Genomic DNA, 21,775 nt, shown 5'->3' on the forward strand with positions numbered 1-21,775 from the left:
CACCCACGGAACGCAGCCTGGTATCTTCAAATGAAGAGGGAACTCTACACTTTTCAGGTGACACCTGCATTGCCCCTTAGAGTCCCCTACCTGGAAGTTTTGTTTCTATGTGAACATGTGAACAGGCATTCCCAGGAGTTGTGTTTTCAAACCCACAATATAAGGACAGACTGAATATAATGACCAAAACTGAGCTAACATTTGTCTACCATTAACCTCAAATTGACGGTTTTATTACTCAAGACACTACCATCCACTGGCCTATCATGTTAAAGTATATTGCAAATCTGCATTTCATTACCTTTATGGTAGTCGATTCCTATTTTTTCTTCAATTAAATAGTAATGTATAAACGTGGACTTTATACATCATTTCATGGTTCTACCTATTGAGATAACATTTTAATAATGCTTGTAACCTGGTGAGAGTTGGGGCCTGCAGTGATGTCCCTAGAGTGTGAAGGGGCTGGAGTTGCCGGGTGGGGAGGAGGGCGGAGCTGTCCTGTCTCCCGGGTCCCCTCCCCACTGCAGGGTGGCTCACCTCTAACAGCTGCCCACTGATTCCTTCCTTCCTTCCTTCCTTCCTTCCTTCCTTCCTTCCTTCCTTCCTTCCTCCTCCCTCCCTCCCTCCCTCCCTCCCTCCCTCCCTCCTTTCCTCTTACTGTAACTCCCTTCTTAGCTCCTGGCCGTCAGGGCACTCTTTCTGTCTCTCTCTGTCTCTCTCTCTGTCTCTGTCTCTCTCTCTCTCTGGAAACGTTTTGAGGTCCTGATTTGGTCCAATGACCTTATTTTAAGGGTGAAGGAGCTGGTGCCAGGTGGATACGGTGACTGTAGCTCCGGGCCTGTCCTCCCTCCCCCGGGTGGCCACCTTTGGGTTTCCAGCTCAGGAGGGAGACGCATGCTGGTGGGACACGAGGCCCTGGGCGAGGGGGTGACTGGCTCCGGGGGCCAGCGAGGCGCCGGGACCCGGGGACCGGGTGTGCTGGCCTGGGGCTCATCCTGCAGGGACCTGCAACAAGGGGACTGTGACGCCGGGAGAGCTCTGTCCCCTGCAGGCCTCCCTCGCTGTCCCGCAGCGGCCCGGGGCTGCAGCAGGATGCCAGCTCTCAGTCTGCCCTGAATATAAGGAGCCTGCAGTGGTTCTTAAGCCCCGGGATTCCTGGGCTCCGGCCCAGATCTGGAGCATCCAGGGGAGATGCCCAAGGGTCTGTGTCCCCAGGGGCTGTGGGCACGAACACACCAGGCCCCTTACCCATGTGACCGGAGGGGAGGAGCGGGTCCGGGCCAGCTGGCGCCTGGAAAGGACTGTGAGCCATCCCGCCAGGCCTGAGAACACCAAATGGGTGGCTCTCATCCGAGGAATTAACGACAGAGGACAGAGGCAGGCATTCTCTCTCTCTTTTTTTATTTAAATATTTTATTTATTTATTTGAGAGAGAGAGAGGGAGGAAGAGAGGGAGAGAAGGAGAGGACAAGCAGGGGGAGGGCCAGAGGGAGAGGGAGAAGCCCGCTGGGTGCTGAGCAGGGAGCCTGACCCAGGCTCGATCCCAGGACCCCGGGATCACCACTTGAGCTGAAATCTAGAGTCAGATGCTCAACCGACAGAGCCACCCAGGCCCCACAAAGGGCAGGCTTCCAAGGAGCACCAGAGATTATGGTGCAGGAGCAGCAGCAAGCTTCTCTGGGTGACAGGGGACTGACAGGTGGCGGCGGTCTGGCCTGGGGGGAGCCAGCTGCACTTGTTCAAGGCCTTGAGCGCAGCCAGCCCTGTGGTTCCATTTCAGGGGAGGATGTTTGTTTAATGCTGCATGTGGGTGAGTGGAGCTGGGCTCCGGGAGGGTTGGCTGGGTTCCCCTGGTGACATGTCCTAGCTCTAGGGGAGACCAAGTTCCATTTCTGGTCTTTCTGGTCTTTCTGCCATGTGGTCAGAAACAGGTGCGCAGAGACAAAGGGTGTACCAGCGAAATCATCCTGACGCTTGTTACATGGTTGAGGAAAACGTCCCTGGAGACTATTGCAGTAGGGGACACAGAGCGAGCTCAGTTCCGGCTTTAGCAGAAACGACTGAGTATCCATAGCCGAGGAGCAGAGTGAGGGGATCTGTGGTTGGAAAGTCATTGAGCGGAACTAGGGGCTCCTGGGGGGCTCAGCGGTTGAGCGTCTGCCTCAGCTCAGGCGGTCCGTGATCCCAGGTCCTGGGATCGGGTCCCGCAACGGGCTCCCTGCATGGAGCCTGCTTCTCCGTCTGCTGGGTCTCTGCCTCTCTGTCTCTGGGTCCCTTATGAATAAATAAACAAAATCAGTCAGTCGGAGAAGGACAAACATTATATGTTCTCATTCATTTGGGGAATATAGATAATAGTGAAAGGGAATATAAGGGAAGGGAGAAGAAATGTGTGGGAAATATCAGAAAGGGAGACAGAACGTAAAGACTGCTAACTCTGGGAAACGAACTAGGGGTGGTAGAAGGGGAGGAGGGCGGGGGGTGGGAGTGAATGGGTGACGGGCACTGGGTGTTATTCTGTATGTTAGTAAATTGAACACCAATAAAAAAAAAAAATAAATAAATAAAAAAAAATGAATAAATAAACAAAATCTTAAAAAAAAAGAAAGAAAGAAAGAAAGAGGACCTTGATTAGCCATCAAGGGTAGGGCGACAACTCTTGCTGCGGTTGTATTTTGCCTCAAACAAGGCATTATGCATTTCATGGGATCAAGGTGCTTTTGAGGTTGACCTTTCCTGGATCCTGACCCAAGAGCCAAGGATTTCACGTTACATCACGACTGCCACCTGGCGGCGGTTCTCGGAGGCCACATGGACTGCACCCCGCTTCCGGAGAAACCTTCCCTTTGGGGAAGGTTAAAATGGGAGAAAAAGAAAGCAAAACAAAAACACAAAAAACTGCTCTTTAGAGTTGTTGAAACATGATATATTCACGTAAAAGAAAAATTAGAGACTGATTTTTACATTTTGCATACGTTTTTCATAGTTGGCCCTCAAATAATGACTTTGGTCCTTTAAAATATGATTTGATTCATGAAATCCTGGTTGATCCCCCAGTGGTGAGGGAGCATCGCCATTGCACACAGTAGGCCACAGCTGAACGCGGTGCACACTGTGCTCGCGGCCACCGTCTACTTCTGAGAAAAAAATGCTCTTCTATCAGTAGAAGAAATTGGAGGTGGAAATTTTGGAAAATGTAGATAGAAAATTGTTTATGGTCAGCATCTTCTTTCTTTTTATCTTATTTATTTCTTTTTTTTTTTTTAGAGAGAAAGAGAGAGTACCTTCGTGTTATGGGGAGGAGTGGGGTGGGGGGGACCCTAAGCGGGCTGCGCCCTGAGATCCTGACCTGAGCTGAAATCAAGAGTCACCCAGGCACCCTGGCGTCCTCTCTTTCAAATAAACAAAACAAAACAAAACAAAAAGAGCCCACCTTACAGCAGACCTTACAAGATCGGCCTAATGGGGCTTTGGGGGCCTCTCTTCCAGCCTGGACAATGCCGCAGCTGTCCCTGTGCTTCTGGCCGGGGTTGCACAGAGCGCGAGCCCGGGCGCCTGGCTCTGTCCCTTCTCACGGGCTGTGTCCCCTGCCTCCCGACCTACGTCAGCTCCCCCGACTGCCAATGGCCACGCTCACAGCCCTCTGGATGCCGACGGGCCCCGCGATGCAGCCCAGGGGCGTCGGGGCGAGCACTCTGGCAGCGCCAGGCCGAGGGCCCGCACAAGTGCACGAGGAGGGTCGCCGAAAACAGTTCGGAGCGAGTCCTGCAAGGGCCTGTGGTACAGGAAACAAACCTTTCCCGTTTAAATTATTTTGCCTTCTACAATAATTTGGAGCAAAATCGAAGGGTTGGATGGAAATCCGTGTCGTGTGAGGGAGCTAGCCTCTTTCTGAGGTTTAGAAACGACGACTGAGCGTCACCCCGCGGGACTCCCACTCCGGAGCAGGCGCAAGGGCAGCGGGCAGGTTGCTGGGGGGTAACCCCGGGGCCCAAGGGCAGCCTCGACTTTCACACGCTCACCTGGCAGGTGTGGCCGGGCCTCCGCGGGAGGACGACTCCCTGTGGGAACTAGACAGCCGGCCTCAGAGCCCCTGGCTGTCTCCAGGTGAGCTCCCCCAAGGCCTGGGGACCCAGTGGGGGGCCAGACCCACACCTGCTCAAAGCACGGGGAGACACAGGCTTTTCGGACCTTTCCTGGGGGTCGCCACTTGTGGATTCCCCTGTCCATTTCCTCTAGAAATTCTCAATTTGGAATAATCCTTCCAGGTTCATAACTAAATCTCTGACAAGAAGATTACGAGTGTATCACCCTGGCACCTGAAAATACACACACACACACACACACACACACACACACACAAATCTGACCTTTGGGATCCTGTGGCCTGTGAAAATCTACTCAGGTCACAATTGTGGAAAATGATCTTTAGCAGGAAAGATGACGAGTGGCTTTCACTATTTGGGGAATGGCTCAGCCCATGTATGACTTGGCAAAAATATTAAGCGGTGCCTATATTTGAATTGGAGACTGTGTGGTTCGGTATGTCAATAAATCAAAATATGCTTTACAACAAAACTGCATCTGTATGTGTGTATGCTCTGTGTCTATGTCGATATACACTTGTTGACATTTATGGAAAATTGATTATCAGGTGTGACTGTTGGTGGCAGTAGCTGGGCCATTGTCGTGCATCACTTTTGGTTCCTAGGGATCCCCAAGGGCCAGGCAACAGCCTGGTCACAGGGAGTTGCCTGTGCCTGCCCTCCCGTAGAGCCTCTCAGGAGCCCGGTCGGAAACCCTCGCAGCCCAGAGCCGACACCCAGGGAAACATCCCCCCGCGGCCCATGGCCCCCTGACTCTTGTTTGACGGAGCCCCTGTGATTTTAGACAGAAAAGTCCAAGTACTATAATCTTTTTTAATGATTCAGATGTGAAGGCATTTTCTTCATGGTGCAAAGAGTTCTTTCCCCAGTGTTGGAGTTCACCCCTATGAGAAGGCGCTGCCTTGGTGACACTGGCAGTTGTACTGGTGCCGGGCTGGCGACTTGCTTGGGGTGAGAGGACACGAGGGCGTGAACTGACCTTCCCAGAGGGGAGCTGAGGCTGAGCAGAGGCTCCCCCAAGGAGCCTGGTCCCTAGGAGGGCCTCCGGGGAGGAAGAGGGGTGCAGAGAAGGGCGCTGGTCGGGTGGGGCCTCGGGAGGAGGTGTCAGGCTCAGCCGGGTGACTGCGTCCTGTAAAGCTGGCCTAGACGGCACTTTCAGAAAGACGTGGGGATCCGTTACTGGGGTCAGGGGGTCCGGGGCTCTCAGCAGGACAGTTGTAGCCCAGCCTGGCAGCCACACCTGCCCCACAGGATGGAGGAACCACCAGAGTGGTGGCTGGGGGGGGGGGTTGGTCATATGTGCGTGCACTGTGTTGGGTGGGGGCTCCTCCCAGGAAGGTTTGTGGGGGAGGTTGAGGCAGGGAGGGAGGGTGGGAGGAGGCCCTGAACCTTTGCTGTCTGCCCCAGGGCTGGTCTTCTGGAGTCTGGAATCACAGCTGGGACCCTGGAAAGAGGAGGGGTGGAGGGAGAAGGGGAGGAGGGAAGGGGGGAGGGGCGGAAGGGAGGGGGTAGGAGGAGGGACAGGAAGGGTGGTGGAAGGGGAGAGGGGAGGGAGGAGGAGGGATGGGAAAGGCAGGAGGGGGTGGTGAGGTGGGGGACGGAAGAACGGTGGAAGGGGAGGGAGTGGGGGGTACGGGGTGGGGGGTAGGGGAGGGGGGCCAGGGGCCAGGAGGGGCCAGTGAGGAGGGGGAAGGGAGGGGGTAATGGAGGTGAGGAGGGGGAAGGGGGGGAAGGGTGGAAGGGGGAGGGGAGGAGTGGGAGGGGAGGGGGGAGGGGAGGGGACGGGGTAATGGAGGTGAGGAGGGGAGATGGGAAGGGGGATGGGAGGGAAGGGGGATGGGAGAAGGGGAAGGGGGATGGGAGGGGGGAAAGGGGGAGGGGAGGGGCGGGTGGAAGAGTGAGAGAGGAGGGGGGAGGGGGAGGAGGGGGAGGAGGGGGTGAGGAAGGGATGGGAAGGGCGGTGGATGGGGAGGGTTAGGGGAGGGGGTGAGGGGAGGGGGTAGGGGCGGCGAGGAGGGGCGATGAGGTGGGGGACGGGAAGGGCAGGTAGAGGGACGGGGGAGGGGCGGCCTGATCTGGAGGGAGGCCGGGGGCAGGGGCGGGGCCGGCGGGGCGTCGGGGTCCAGGGCGGCTGCCACCGGCGGGGTGTGGGCCGGGGAGAGAGGCCGCCCCCAGGGCCCTGCCCCCTGGAAGCCGCGGGGCAGCTCCCTCCACCCTCGGAAGGCCACTCGGGCACCTGCTTGTCTCGCCGGCTGCACAGAAACGGGGGACCCGCGGCCCCGGGGTCAGCGCCCCCGCCCCCCCTCCTCCGGGGCGCCGGTGCACCGAGGGCCGGGCTGTGCCCCACCTGCCTTGTACCTGTAGGGCCTTTACCTTTAGAGAAGATGAAGATAGCGATTCCTTTCTTTTTTCTTTTGTTAAGATTTTATGTATTTATGAGAGACACACACACAGAGGCAGAGACCCAGGCAGAGGGAGAAGCAGGCTCCATGCAGGGACCTGATGCGGGACTCGATCCCGGGACCCCGCGGTCACGACCTGGGCCACAGGCAGAGGCTCAACCACTGAGGCCCCCAAGCCTCCCAGGAAGGTTGTTTCCTGGGAAGGCAAGGACCTTAACACATTTTGCAGACTTCAAAAAGGGAAGGTTTTACCTTGATTTAGTGAAATCCTCGGTGAAATCCAGTGGAATGACTTTCTGGGGCTGAGGGTCCTCATCTTGGAGCAGAGGAACAAATAATTGAGGCTTTTAAAGGTCCGAGATATGTCATGAAAGTTTCTGAATAATTTTTTTGGTCTGTGTAGTTGCTCAGTAAACTAAGGCGCTGGATTTATTATCAACGTATTTCACACTGGAGATAATTAGCCCTAATATTAGGGAGCAAGTGCTTATGATGGTAAGACTGTGTCTTGTCTTTACTCAGTATTTTATCCTCACATCAAGCAGTGTCTGGTACATAAGTTCTGAATAAATATTTGTGAAATCAGTAAATACTACATAAGAGGCACTTGACTTTTTTTGTTGTTGTTAAAGATTTTATTTATTTATTCATGAGGACACAGAGAAGAGAGGCAGAGACATAAACAGAGGGAAAAAGCAGGCTCCCTGCAAGGAGCCGGATGCAGGACTTGATCCCAGGACCCCGGGATCACACCCTGAGCCAAAGGCAGACACTCAACCGCTAAGCTACCCACGTGCCCTGGAAAGGGGAATTTTCTTTAAGATATTTCTGAGATCTGTTGATCTAAGAATCAGAGCAGGAGCAAAGTGGCTATTTATTTTTTTGCTTCTTTAAAAAAAGTGGTTATTTTAGATTCCATTCCAGCTTAAGTCATTTGGGCTGCTTTTCAGTTGTGGAAAGCAGTTGGGACATGCCCAAATGGATCACTGGATTTTGTTACCTTATAATATAAATATGAACTAAAATTTCATGGGTATGTATCATTAATAAGGAACCAAATGGAAGGGTTAATGGTCTTGGGTTAAGTCCATCAGAAGTGCTAGAAAATTGATTTAAAATATATGCCTGACAATGGATGAAACACTAGTATATTTTTACATGATTCTGGATGGCCTTTGGAAGGAACATCCATTATTTTTCTCTTTTCTCTGTGGTTTTCCTTCTGGCAGCCTCTGCTTCTTCCATTCCAGGTAGTCTGGGGGCAATGGTGGATTGGTAACCAGTCATCCCCTTCTCCCTCCAAAATCAACGTAGTATGATATTTATATCCCATGCTACATTTCTGACTCCTAGGAACTTAAATCTTGAGCACAATGATAAACAAGGGATTTTAAGCCAAACGTTACCAAGGCGGCATCCACCATAACTGGCCATGATTTTCCTGATTGAGACCCCTGGCCTAGTTTCCGTCCTTGCTATTGCCTGCTTCTTGAGCTTTCCTCTCCATTTTGTGTCTTTCCTTAATTCCCTTTTGCTTCAATTAGGTGACTGTATATGGCTTACAACCAAAGTATCACAACTGATGATCACAACATCTATTTTCCAGATGAAGTGAGTAACCCAAGTCTTACACTCACTGGTCAAGCCAAATTCCAGCCAACAGCTCTCTTTTTTAGATTTTGGTGTAACACAGGTTTATACTGCTCATTTACTGGAATTAAAGAACATCTGACTTTTATTGAAGGACTTATATTTCCTACTAAAAACTTATTTACAAGAGAAAATTATTCTTAATATACTTGTAAAAATAACAGTCAAGTCTTCATTGACTGTTTTACATTTAATTTAACTCTATTGTTTGATCTAATGGAGTGTCCTCATAAGACAGAAGGGTTAAAGTAAAAATCCTGAAGTAATCCCTTAATAATCATATAAAATTTAAAAAAACTAGCACGCAAACAGAAAAAAGTACTTTATTTATTTATAACATCATTTTGTAAACAATCACACTGTGCATTTTTAAATTCAATAACAAATTTTTTTCCTTTAGATTTATAGCAAATCTGTGTGAAGTCAATGAATTAATACAAGAGTAAAGATGAAAGGATAATTTTTGAAAATGTTAAATTACAGCACTTGATACAAAGACAGATAACTATCTGTACCATAAAAATTTACATGCCACAAAACATTAATTTATAATTTTAAATATGCAGTAAAACACATTTATAAAAAAGCATCAACATTAATTTTATTATAAACCAGTGAATTACTCAGAGGAATATTTATTAAAACTTACTAAAACCAGTAAATTTGCAACTGAGGTAAAAATTTATAAGTAAACAAAACTATCATTTATAAGAGCCAAAAAGTAAGTGGAAGGGCAGACGACACTTCCTGACAACTATGTCTACTCCTTGATATTCTGAAGCAGCTTCAGTAAATGTGACTCGATAACCTGTTGAACTAGAACAGACAGGTTTATCAATACCACAGCAGGTTGATCACAAAATTTTACACAGAACTATCAAATTCAACTTAACATCAACCCTTCCTCTTAAAATAAAGTCATTCTTGGGCAGCCCGGGGGGCTCAGTGGTTTAGTGCCGCCTTCGACCCAGGGCCTGATCCTGGAGACCCTGGATCGGGTCCCGCGTCGGGCTCCCTGCATGGAGCCTGCTTCTCCTTCTGCTTGTGTCTTTGCTCCCCCCACCCGTATCTCTCATTAATAAATAAATAAAATCTTAAAAAAAAAATAAAGTCATTCCTCATATTCTGAGGATATATTCCGGGTGATACATACTCCTAGTCTGAGGATGGTCGAGATTGCAACGTAACACTTGGTTACTTAAGCCTTAGTCTGTCACTGACTTAGTAATTGTCCAAGATATTGGATTCTGTTCTTTTTTTTCTTTTTTCTTTTTTAAAATACAACAAAATGTTTAATGAGCAAATTCGTCTTAGCAAATATGAAACTCCCACAGAGAGGAAAGGGGGGCCGCAAGTCAGGCAGACTAGAAAGGAGAGTCAACTACGTAAGAAACCAGGGAGGGCACGGAGGGGTGGTGGTGGTGGATTCTGTTCTTGTACAAAGTGTGTTCTAAAGAGCAGAGAAAGGGCAACTATCAAGCATTTTATAAGTAATTTGCTACAAAAATGTTAAATCTTGTGTGTAAATAGGTGTGTGCTTGTAGCAAATAAATTTTGGGTTGGTGAAAAGTAACAGTAATAAACTCACTCCTAAACCTTAAGAATTTGTTGATTTTGCCCACAGTTAAAAGTTAATGTCAGGAGTTAGGATGACATGCCATGTTTTATGACTATAAGTGATGAAAATAGTTTAGACTGCTAGTCTGTACTGTTTATAGAGCTTTACCAACTAAAATAAAACCTGATCGTTCTAAAATACTTACCACTTCTATAGCCCAAGGCTACAGCTAAATCCATAGAATTATACCCAGAGTCAGTTTCAATTGTTGGGTCAGCTCCATTTTCTGTATCAAAATAGAAAAATCTGCATAAATAAAATGAAAATGTAGATGTGTTTGTCTATTACTGGCTCGTGTAGCAGGACAGATTTTCAGCAAACTGGGTATTTTCGGGATGGTCTGACAAAGTACAGGGTACATGAAGTACACAATTCACTTTGGTGAGTCAGGAGGAAGACACACCAAACACACAGGCATCCTCTGTAACAGCTGAAACTCATCAACAACCGCAGACAAAAGTAAGGCATGAAAACACTGCGGACAGAGCAAACGACAACAGCTTCAGACCTGATCCAGACCTGACCCTCGAAAGGAAAGCAACAGAGACAAACGCTCTAAGCACTGGCGCGCTGCAGGATGGAGCTGCTCCTCACCTGGGCAACTCTATGGTAGCGGGTGCTGCAGCAGGACTGACATAGTTAATAATAGTTAATGATTCTCCTGAGTAATAGCAGGGGAGGCCAGCTTGTATAAAAATTAAAGTCCTCACATGGTATTTTCTAAACATTTTCACTTTTATTGGCTTACCTAAAAGCATTTTTACACATTTAACATGATTTCCATGTACAGCATAAAGCAAAGGTGTCCCTCCATTCTGCAAAAGGAAAAGGTGATTTAGTTTATCAAGGTGACCAAGATTTGAATAATTTAATGTTGCTGTGAGAAGTTTTACTAAGAACTGGGCATGTAAAAGTAGTTTAAGGCAATTTTCATATTTCGTGAAGACTATTTAGATCAGAAGCAATAATTGAGTTTGTGCCATTAACTTTTTCTTCCATGTGTTTAATTGGCTAAGTTAATTATTTTTCCAAATGTTTGGTAAAATTTATTATGTCTCTCCAAACTAAATAGTTCCTAGAATTTATTACAGTATTTTAAAAATCAGTATCAGAGACTCACCCAATCATATTCATTTACATCAACTCCACAATCAAGCAGCATTTTGACAATATCTGTGTAGCCTTTACTACATGCCAATGAGAGTGCACTTTCTCGACCTTTTCCTAAAAGCTGGGGATCAGCACCCTGGAGTGTCAAGTGGAGATAAAAGACTTTTCAATTCATATAAACAAGAATATTGTTATTTCTGTCAATAAGAATTACAGTTCAGTATTTAGGTCAAGTAATGTTCTGGGGTTAATAACACAAACTTCTACTCATGGATGCTCTTATTGTCAAGGTTGCCTGGAGGCCTTCCTTCCTTCCTCCATCTCAGGGCTAACTATCCTCTCACTCCAGAGTTAAACTGTATCTCCCCCATGAAGTTCTCCTACGGGGCCGACAGTGCTTTTGTTCCCACTGCACTTCAAGGGACTGGGCATGAAATTCTCTGGCTGTTGCACGTATGATTAATCTTGTCTGCCCAACTAGATCCAAGTTCCATAAGAATATGAAAAGTACACAAAAATTTTTGGATCTTCTACCATCATATCTAATTGGCTGGAGATACAAAATCTTTACTCAAGAGTTAATAACTACACGTATACATTTCCGAGGCATTTTCCTTACATTCTGAAGGAGAAACTCTACCACAGCTATTTGCCCGTGTGCTGCAGCCCACATCAGAGGGGTAAATCCTTCTTCGTCCGTGTGATTGATAACATTTTCTATTTAAAAGAAAACAACTTTTGTCATCTAATTTACCAACCATCTATTAAGATCATTATGCAAATACTGGCATTCTAAAAGGTGGCTTGCACTATTCAGTGAGGTTCACTTCCTGCTGACTATTAGCTGCAGTCCTATTATGTGCTATAACCTGTAGTCTGAATGTATTAAAATGTGCTTCCATACACACAACTCAGTTCAAATAGCATATTCTCTGACGTATAAACTACCAGGCATGACATAATGCTGGGCACAAGGCAGTCCACAGAAGATGGACTCAGAATCAGGGAACCACAGTCTGAGCCCTGGCTCTGTCACTTTATAGCAGTGTGGTTCTAGGCACAGCACTTCACTTGTCTAATGTACCGAATGATACTTCGCTTATCTCAAAGCGTAGTTGGCAGAAACACAAAATGAGATTATATGACAGCCCTTAGAATTATATAAATATGTATTGTAAAAACCCCCAAATCTTATTAAAGCCATATTCTACTCTACAGCTAGCATTGCTGCCTTGGAATTTTTTTCACTCTTGCTGGTTTGCTAACAATATTATTTGCATGAAGACTGAATAATCTGAAACACAGTACCATGTAATTCTACCTTGAACTCCATTTTGTTTCCTAGATTCAGTCTACTAGTTATAAAGTCCACAGTTTTCCCCTAAATTTATTTAGAAGACTGAGAATGAAACTTCAAATATTTATAAACAAATATACTAATGAAGCATGTCTTATAAAAGAATGGCACAATTAAAAAGAAAAAAACCAACCTTTTAAATCATGTACCCTGTATTCAATCAATAATGTTGGGACAACTGCTAACTTTGTGAAAAATGAAAATCAGAGTACAACTTGCTCTGTATCTCATTACATCAAAACATTCCATATGCGTCAAAGATTGAAATGTAAAAAAAGAAACCACAGAAATTCTAGAATAAGGGGTGAATTTACTTATAATCTTGAAGAAGAAAATCCTTTCAAAGCAGGATATAAAACTCAGAAGTTACAAGGAAAAAGAAAATTTACCACTACAAAATGCTAAGCTTTTGTTGAGAACATGAAAATCAAAGGAAAACGACAAACTGGTTTAAAAAAAAAAAAAAAAAGCAACATAAACAACAAAATGTAAATTTCTTTAATTTAGTTGAGGTCATATAAATCAATAAATTTTAGGCAGTTCACATACCAAAAGGCTTAAATCGACCCTAATTTTAAGAATCTAAACACAACAAGTATGAGATACCACTTTTCACCAGAGTTAACTCTGGTATGAGGATAGGACAAATATCTGGCAATATATATAAAAGTGAAAATCTGGGGATCCCTGGGTGGCTCAGCAGTTTAACGTCTGCCTTCGGCCCAGGGTGTGATCCCAGAGTCTCGGGATCTAGTCCCATGTCGGGCTCCCTGCGTGGAGCCTGTTTCTCCCTCTCCCTGTGTCTCTGCCTCTCTCTCTCTGTGTCTCTCATGAAAAAATAAATAAAATATTAAAAAAAAAGTGAAAATCCATATCCTGGGACACCTGGGTGGCTCATTGGTTGAGCATCTGCCTATGGCTCAGGTCGTGACCCTGGGGTCGTGGGATCGAGTCCCACATCGGGCTCTCTGAGAGGAGCCTGCTTCTCCCTCTGCCTGTGTCTCTGCCTGTGTCTCTGTCTCTCATGAATAAATAAGTAAATAAATATTTTTAAAAAAGAAAAAAGAAAACCCATATCCTTTTGACCCAGCATATGAACTAGTAGGAATTAAAAAGGAGGCCAAAAAGAATGTTATTTAATAGCAAGAAACTGGAACAACCACCACCAAGGGGACTAGTTACAAAATAAAAATACAATATATGTGTATGCAGCAATACAGTGCAAAATTATGAACCTCTTAAAAAAGAATGAAATCATTCTTTATGTGGTCATATGGAAAGATCTCCAAAATATTAAATGAAAAAAAGTGTAATGCAGTGTGTGTAGTATCTTCCCTCTTGTGTACATAACAAAAAGCACATATATATTTTCACACATAACTCCAAAATTAAGCAGGAATGCTTTCTAAAAGAGTTTCCTGAAAACATAAGAAATTCATGTTTGCTTTTGGGCAAAAGGCTGGGGTGATAAGGGAGGCTGTAACTTTAATACTTTGTCATACTTTATTTATTCATTTATTTTTACTATCTATGGAATTATCTGCCTGGTGAGATTATGCGACTATTTTTTCGTTTTGTTTTTATACCTTCCAGTATTAAAACAACAAAAATAAAATAAATCTGATTAAATATGTTTAAGTACATTTAAAAAGACAGGCTATTACCTTGTTCAATCCGAGTAGCTAGATAGAGCATCTCTCCCTGGGCGGCCAACTGGTGAACAGATAAGGCTGAAATGATACCACAAAAAGCTTCATGTTTTCCTACCTGCAGGGTACACTTTCATCATGTCATTCATTTTTGTGCAGCACTTATCTTTTCTAAAACAAAAACTATTATTGTTTAAAAAAATAAAATATATTCTAACATTAAGTAGCCATTCTGTATCTGAGAAATGATATATGTTAAAGGGAATTCTGACATCTGGAAAGTACTGTTATCAATGAATATGCTGTTATGATCAACTATTAACAATACAAATTGTCTTATCAATAAAAGAAATGGGTTAGGTATTTAATTTTAAAATGCTAATTCAATATCCAAACTTATGAGGATTTGGGGTCTAAACACAAATCCCAAATATTATTATTTCAAGACTCCATGAGTTCTTCTTAACTTTTGGATTGAGTAGTAAATGGAAAAATGACTTTCAGAGTAAATTCTTGAATACAGAGTAGTTATGGCTAATTAGCTGTGTGACCTTGAATAAATGATTGACCGTTTGTCTATAACATGAGGGATATGAACCGCATGATCTCTAGGTGTTTCTTTTCAGTTCGAAAGTATCATGGTTAGACTATTTTAGAACGTCTTTATTTTATTTATTCATTTACTCAATCCATCCATTTGTTCATTTATTTATTTTTTAAGATAACATCTTTATTTTAAAATAAAACTGAACAGGCCCTATTCTATGAGGGTTCATCTTAAAAATTAGTATCACCTGACCCTTGACTTCAGCCGTATGACTGAGTGGCCTTAATAAAAAGGTAAGCAATCACGAAGCCCATGCAAATTTAGTTAAGTAGAAGAAAAATGGCTAAGAGGTGAAGTAAGAGTCATGAACTCCTCCTGGCTTAAATGTTATACATGTGATTCAAAATCAGGAGGGATACAGAGTTTCCAAAGTAAAAACATGTATCTCACCATGCTTTAAAATATAGATGCATTTACATTATATAGTCAAATACAGTTCCTAACATCAAACTACTAACTGGTTTTGTCTCATTAACATACCTATGCTACACAGAATGTTTTCTGATTTATATAGAAAAACTTTATTTTGTTTCTTTTTCTTTTTTTAAATTTTGTTTCTTATAGAATGATTCTGTACTTTAAAAAAATTGTAATAGATAAAAAAAATTGTAGATTCAAGGTTTTAAAAGAGTTAATTTCGTATTCACATGCACAATTATAGTCAAATTCAAAATTACTGTAGTAACATTCCGGGTTTTACTATAAATCACTAGTTGAGCACTGATCTAATTTATAAGTAAATTTATAAATTTACATTTATAAGTAAAATGTAAAGCCTTGCACTCCAAGAACAAAAAAACACTCACAATGTCTTAGTGTGCACAAAGTTCAGAATACAAATTGTTTGTTATAGTAAGACTACAAAGGTTTAAAGAAAGAAAACCTGTAAGGGCATCTGGGTGGCTGTTAAGTGTCTAACTCTTGATTTAGGCTCAGGTCATGACTGCAGGGTCATGATCTCAGGGTCCTGAGATTGAACCCTGCAACAGCTCAGAGCTGGGTGTGGAGCCTGCTTAAGATTCTCTCTCCCTGGGATCCCTGGGTGGCGCAGCGGTTTAGCGCCTGCCTTTGGCCCAGGGCGTGATCCTGGAGACCCGGGATCGAATCCCACATCAGGCTCCGGTGCATGGAGCCTGCTTCTTCCTCTGCCTGTGCTCTGCCTGTCTCTCTCACTGTGTGCCTATCATAAATAAATAAAAAAATTAAAAAAAAAAAAAAAGAGATTCTCCCTCTCCCTCCATACCTCCCCTCTTCCCCTCAAAAAAAAAAAAAGAGGGCAGCCCGGGTAGCTCAGCGGTTTAGTGCCACCTTCAGCCCAGGGCATGATCCTGGGGACCCGGGATTGAGTCCCACATTGGGCTCCCTGCATGGAGCCTGCTTCTCCCTCTGCCTGTGTCTCTGCCTCTGTATGTGTGTGTGTGTGTCTCATGAATAAATAAATAAAATCTTTAAAAAAAAGAAAACCTGTATAAAATCTGTATGTGTATAAACAAATATAAACCTGTATTTGTATAAACCTGTATAAAGTCTGTATTAAAATTTTCATGTTTTCGGGATCCCTGAGTGGCGCAGTGGTTTGGCGCCTGCCTTTGGCCCAGGGCGCGATCCTGGAGACCTGGGATCGAATCCCACATCAGGCTCCCGGTGCATGGAGCCTGCTTCTCCCTCTGCCTATGTCTCTGCCTCTCTCTCTCTCTCTGTGACTATCATAAATTAAAAAAAAAAAAAAAAAAAAATTTCATGTTTTCAATATAAAACATGAAAATAGTCAATTATGCAGTAAAATTGTAAAAAAAATTTAAATTAGTGAAACTATTAAGATATCACGTAAGCTTTTCCCAAATAGGATATGCATTTAAAGAAAATAACGTTTCAAAGCCAAACTTTTGAAAGTATTATACTAGTAATAAGAATATTTGAGTACATTAGTGGGAAATACTTACAATTTGCTAATAGAGGTGTGGTTGAGACCTCATTTCCTCTGTGTTTGTTGGTCAAAGTAGTTGATTGTTTTATGGGTGAGAAGTGCTTTGTTGTAGAGGGAGTGTAGACATGTCTTACTTGAATTCCCGGAGAAGGAGATGTATGGATATTGCATTCCGCTAAGTAAAATAAATTTGAACACATTGAAACAATATTTTAATGACAAAGCATTTCAAAGTTCTATGTCAATGTTTACATTAAAAAAGAATTATGTGAGGTACATCTTCAACTGTTTCGCAAGTGATACTATTCTTTGCTATAAAATGTATTATCACAGTGAAAGTATCAGAAAAAATCTGTACTAATTTTGAGCAATTTTATTCTGAGATCAGTTTTTTTTTTATTCAATAGATCATTATTAAAGTAAGTCTACAAAAGTGATGACAAACTTCACTGCATTAAAGCATGGGAAGCTGATGCCAATCAAATATTCATGGAATAGGGAATTTAAGCTAATTCATTTCTTAAAAGGCATAAATAGTTTTTTCTCCTATAATTGAAAGGGTATTTTAATTCGTAAATAAAGTCAAGCAAGAAAATTAAAAAAAATCAACATATACATCATGTAACATGAAATTATTTAATTTTATTGGTTTTGGTGTGATTCTAGAAAAATCATATTAAGAGACAACTTCCAAACTCTCTTCCCAAACTCAAAAATCTCATGTTCAGAATGGGGGAAAAAAAATGAACACAAAGAAACAAAAACAAATGCAGATATTTATACCATAACTTTCAACCTTTAAATAGGACAGATGCCACTTCCAGGTCAGAGTTAACCTGATCTTGAATATTTTTACTATCCTCTTCATTTAAGGACTTCACAAATCTTGAACACACGTTCATATCAAATCGGTTAGGTAATATGAATTTCATTCCCATGGCAACACCCTGAACTGATCCTTCTTCTGCGTTTGAGTCCAGCTGATGTTCTATTTTAATATCCGGCATGCCAGTTAGACTGTAACTGCTGGGACACTCTTCCACTATCAGCTGGGCTCCAATATCCAGATTTGCTGATGTAGCCATGATTTCAATTGTAGTTTCAATAATTAAAACATTCCTTCATGATTTCCTCTTTGTTTTATAGGAGTGGTATCCAGTGTGTTCTTGGAATTCAGATATTGAAAAATCTGAAAGAAAAAAATTAAAAATATTGTATCAACTTAGGTAAAAGTATTCAAAGTACGCAAAGAGTGCTCTTACAAGCACCTAAACATAATAGTAAGCATTCAATGTTCGGAGGCAGAAACCTGGGTATGAATCCAAGCTTTACCACTTGTCAGCTGTGTGAACCTGTACGTCCCTCAACCTCTCTAAGCCTCAGTCTCACCTGGAAATGGAGGTGTCAATATTAACCTCACAGGATCTTGGTAAAGACCAACTTAAGTACAGGAACACTCTCACCTTCCTCACTAGGTTCCAACAAATTTTACTCTTTTCTCCCCTTTCCTATTCCTGAACATTGCCAAATGGACAGAAGATCAAACTAACAATGAAAATAAATTTTCATGTTCTTTCACCAAGTTAGAATAGACCTAGAAGATGGCAGCTATGAACCAGGAAGAGGGCCCTCACCAAAACACAACCATGCTGGCACCGTGATCTTAGACTTCCGGCCTCCAGAACTACCCAAAATTCCTGCTATTGCAGAAGCCTACAGAGTACTTGGAGGCACTTCACTAAGATGGAAAGAAGCTAGTTCCTGCTGGGACCAAACACCATAAAAAATTCCTAATAGCATCTTTTTCTCAAAATTTGGCATTTGTTGTTTTCACAGTTCAAGTGAGTGATCCTTTCATTGACTATTAGGTCCTTTAAACCACCTCTAATGTTCAAGTGCCAAGACTTCATTTCATTAATTAAAATGGCTAAAAATTAAAAAAAAAAACAAAAAACTTTTTGGGACGCCTGGGTGGCTCAGTGGCTGAACACCTGCCTTTGGCTCAGGTCATGATCCTGGGGTCCTGGGATTGAGTCCCACATCGGGCTCCCTGCAGGGAGCCTGTTTCTCCCCTTGCCTGTGTCTCTGCCTCTCTGTCTCTCATAAATAAATAAATAAAATCTTTAAAAAAAAAAAAAAACCTTTCATGAATACTTTAAATGCTTACCTATACTTCATCCTTTATATGCTATGTTTACAAGTGGCTCTCAGTTTGAATTTAAGATAGAACTCATGTTGTACCCATGCCTACTAGCATCTATAACACCTGTGATTCTTGGATGGTTACAGGCTTTACCAAGTTTTGGTTATGATGAACTGAAGATATACTTTTTATCAGTTTTTGTTCAGTTCAAATGTTAGTAACTTAATATAGGTTTTTATGAAAACTGTTACTATACAAACAGATTATAGATTGGCTTCCTTTGCTTTATCATCTCTAGGGTATTAGGATCAAACTAGAAATTTTAGATCTCAATTTCTGTAAAAAAGTATTAAGAAATAAGAATTATAAGAATTACTTTTTTTCAAATATAGGTAATCAAGACATGAATTCAATAAATGCAAACTCTCAAAGCATAGACTATACATACACCTGTTATGGAATCATTTACTACTGTTTTATAATGCATTTTTAATAATCATTGGTACTTCCCTAAAAACCTTAATATAATTTCAAGAAAATTTCATTATTGTACCTAAAACTGCTTTAAAAAATTAAGAATTCCAAGACTATAAATACCCAATGCATATAATCCCTGAGACAGGAAGAAAATCAAAACATTTGGTTCATCTTTTTATTTAGGGTTTACTGCCTCTTAGGAATTTTGAGAGGGTGCAGGGTGTTTTAAAATTGGAATTTAAAAAGAAAAATGCAGGACTGCTTGGGTAGCTCAGTTGGTTAAGTGCCTGCCTTTGGCTCAGGTCATGATTCCAGGGTTCTGGGATCCAGTCCCACGTCGGGCTGCTTGCTCAGCAGAGAGCCTGCTTCTCCCTCTCCCTCTGATGCTCCCCTGCTTTTGCTCTCTCTCTCTCTCAAATAAATAAGTAAAATCTTAAAAAAAAAATGCATTAGGATCACAGTGGAACAGAGGCTGGCAAACCATACATTTACATATGACCACTATTTTCGGTTTTAAAACATTTTCCAAGATTGATCCTTATAGCAATCCTTTGAGTAGTGATGGTAGTTAACTGTTCTTTCCTATGTAGAGAAGAGGAAACGGGAGCTTGTATATTATGATGGACCCATCCCGGGCTTTGGCTACATTACCTTGACCACTAAAATAAGAAGCAGCACTATACTAATCCAAACTTCCAAGGGACAAGGCTGAAGAAATAACAAATAGTAACAGTAGTGATAAAAAGAGTAACAGGAGTAACAGGTAACAAAGTCAACATACTTCAGCAAAAGGAAAGAAGGAAACCAGAACAGAAAATGAGCTATGATTCAAATGGAGATGGAGGAGCAAAGGGCTTTAAAAATGTATCGCAAGATATGAACTGTTTCCTGAGAGAAGAACCATCTCCCACAGACCCCTGCGCAGAGCAAGGGTCCTAAGCTCTCTTAGCACACTGCACTTATTTCTATTTTCAGTATTTTATCGTTCTCTTGAAAATTTCCACTTAACTCCCAAGACATGGAATGTAGGATGGAGACCACTACTAATCTCTGCACACAAGGCAGGGTGTGATGCTATCAGGTGTTCCAGAAACGCTTCCTGACCTGAACTTTGACATCGTTTCCATATTCTTTTCTATCCTGAAATGACCCTGCAAGATGCCCAGCGAAGGCTTTGCTAAATGAGCTTCAGCTTCACCTTCTTCTCGACATCACCACTCACTACCTGTGCGACCCTGGACGGAACAATCACAATACGATTTCCGAGAGTCATTTTATTACTTTATACAATTTAGATGGTTGAAATAGACATCTCTAATATTCTTTGTGGCTCGAAACATCTTCAACATCGTAAAACTGGGTTTAGGGGATCCCTGGGGGGCTCAGTGGTGGAGCGCCTGCCTTGGGCCCAGGGCCTGACTCCAGGGTCCCGAGTTCGAGTCCTGAGTGGAGCTCCCTGCATGGAGCTCCCTGCATGGAGCCTGCTTCTCCCTCTGCCTGTGTCTCTGCTTCTCTCTCTCTCTCTGTGTCTCGCACGAATAATAAAATCCTTAAAAATAAATAAACAGGGCAGCTCTGGTGGCCCAGCGGTGGAGCGCCCGCCTTCGACCCAGGGCGTGACCCCGGGGTCCCGGTTGGAGTCCTGCTTCCAGGCCCCTGCACGGAGCCTGCTTCTCCCTCTGCTTCTCTGTCTCTTGTGTCTCATGAATAAATGAATACAATATTTTATAAAAAAAAAACATACAAACTTGGACACCTGCGGGGCTCATCATTGGGCACCTGCCTTGGGCCCAGGGTGTGATCCTGGAGACCCCGGATCGAGTCCCCTATCGGGCTCCCTGAATGGAGCCTGCTCCTCCCTCTGCCTAGGTCTCTGCCTCTCTCTCTGTGTCTCGCATGAATAAGCAAACAAAATCCTTAAAAATAAATAAACAAGGCAGCCCCGGTGGCCCAGCAGTGAAGCGCCCGCCTTCGACCCAGGGTGTGACCCCGGGGTCCCGGGTTCGAGTCCTGCATCCGAGGTCCCGCGTCGGGCTCCCCGCATGCAGCCTGCTTCTCCCTCTGCCTGGGTCTCCCGTGAATAAATAGATAAAGTCTTTAAAGAAAAAAATAAATCTGGGTTTATAGGCGGAATGGAATTCTAAGTCTCGGAGGGGGAAACGGAACATGGGCCCTGCAGCTCCTCCGAGACTCCAGGGACGGGCCGGGGCGGGGGTGGGGGGGTGGGGGCGGGGTGGTAGGATGGAGCCGGCCGCGCGGCTGGGGGCGCAGGGACCCGGAGACCCGGGGGCCCTGGGAGCGGCAGCCCCGCCCCTCCGGGACCTGGGGTCGCCCGGGGTCACCCGAGGTCGCCTGCAAGGGAAGGAGGCGCCCCCGCCCCCGCCGCCCGCCGCCAGCTCGCCGAGGGCCGCAGCCCGGCGCGCACCCCACCGGCGCGGGGCCGCCACACTACCTTCGACCGCCGACAGCCCGTCGGGCCTTTCCATCTGCGGCCCCGGGCTCCGCAGGCCCCCAGCCCCGGCTGCGTGGGAGCGTGACGTCACTTCCGCCGCCTCCTCCCGGCTCCCGGCGGCAGGAACGCCCCGCGTCGCCGCCCCGGGAGGCCCTGCGGGGTCCTCCCCGCCGCCGCGCGGTCGTCGGGGCGCGAGCACCACGGAGCGCCGGTCCCTGGACGAGACCCGACCGGGCCACCGCGGCGACGCCGCCCGGCCCCGCCCCGGCCCCGG

General features: G+C 44.4%; 1 protein-coding gene across 1 annotated transcript; it reads right to left on the reverse strand.

The window, feature by feature from the left end:
• Nucleotides 1-8,468: 8,468 nt before the first annotated feature.
• Nucleotides 8,469-21,750, reverse strand: ANKRA2 (ankyrin repeat family A member 2). Its single transcript, XM_025447057.3, has 9 exons — nt 21,502-21,750; nt 17,226-17,618; nt 16,446-16,604; nt 13,911-13,976; nt 11,509-11,606; nt 10,900-11,025; nt 10,528-10,594; nt 9,925-10,005; nt 8,469-8,977 (listed from the first exon to the last, which is right to left on the reverse strand). The coding sequence occupies exons 2-9, from the start codon at nt 17,512-17,514 to the stop codon at nt 8,922-8,924; spliced, it is 942 nt and encodes a 313-aa protein (XP_025302842.1). The 5' UTR covers nt 17,515-17,618; nt 21,502-21,750; the 3' UTR covers nt 8,469-8,921.
• Nucleotides 21,751-21,775: the final 25 nt, after the last annotated feature.

The sequence above is a fragment of the Canis lupus genome, chromosome 2 (genome assembly GCF_003254725.2).
Source record: "Canis lupus dingo isolate Sandy chromosome 2, ASM325472v2, whole genome shotgun sequence".
NCBI classification, from domain to species: domain Eukaryota; kingdom Metazoa; phylum Chordata; class Mammalia; order Carnivora; family Canidae; genus Canis; species Canis lupus.

Excerpts from the sequence above, each read along its gene's own strand:
- ANKRA2 (XM_025447057.3), bottom strand. The coding sequence starts at position 17,514 with ATGGCTACATCAGCAAATCTGGATATTGGAGCCCAGCTGATAGTGGAA. Across the intron at positions 11,026-11,508 it reads TAGAGTTTCTCCTTCAGAAT|GGTGCTGATCCCCAGCTTTT; the intron begins GTAAGGAAAATG and ends TTGACACTCCAG. Across the intron at positions 8,978-9,924 it reads AGCCTTGGGCTATAGAAGTG|TTCAACAGGTTATCGAGTCA; the intron begins GTAAGTATTTTA and ends TGTCTGTTCTAG.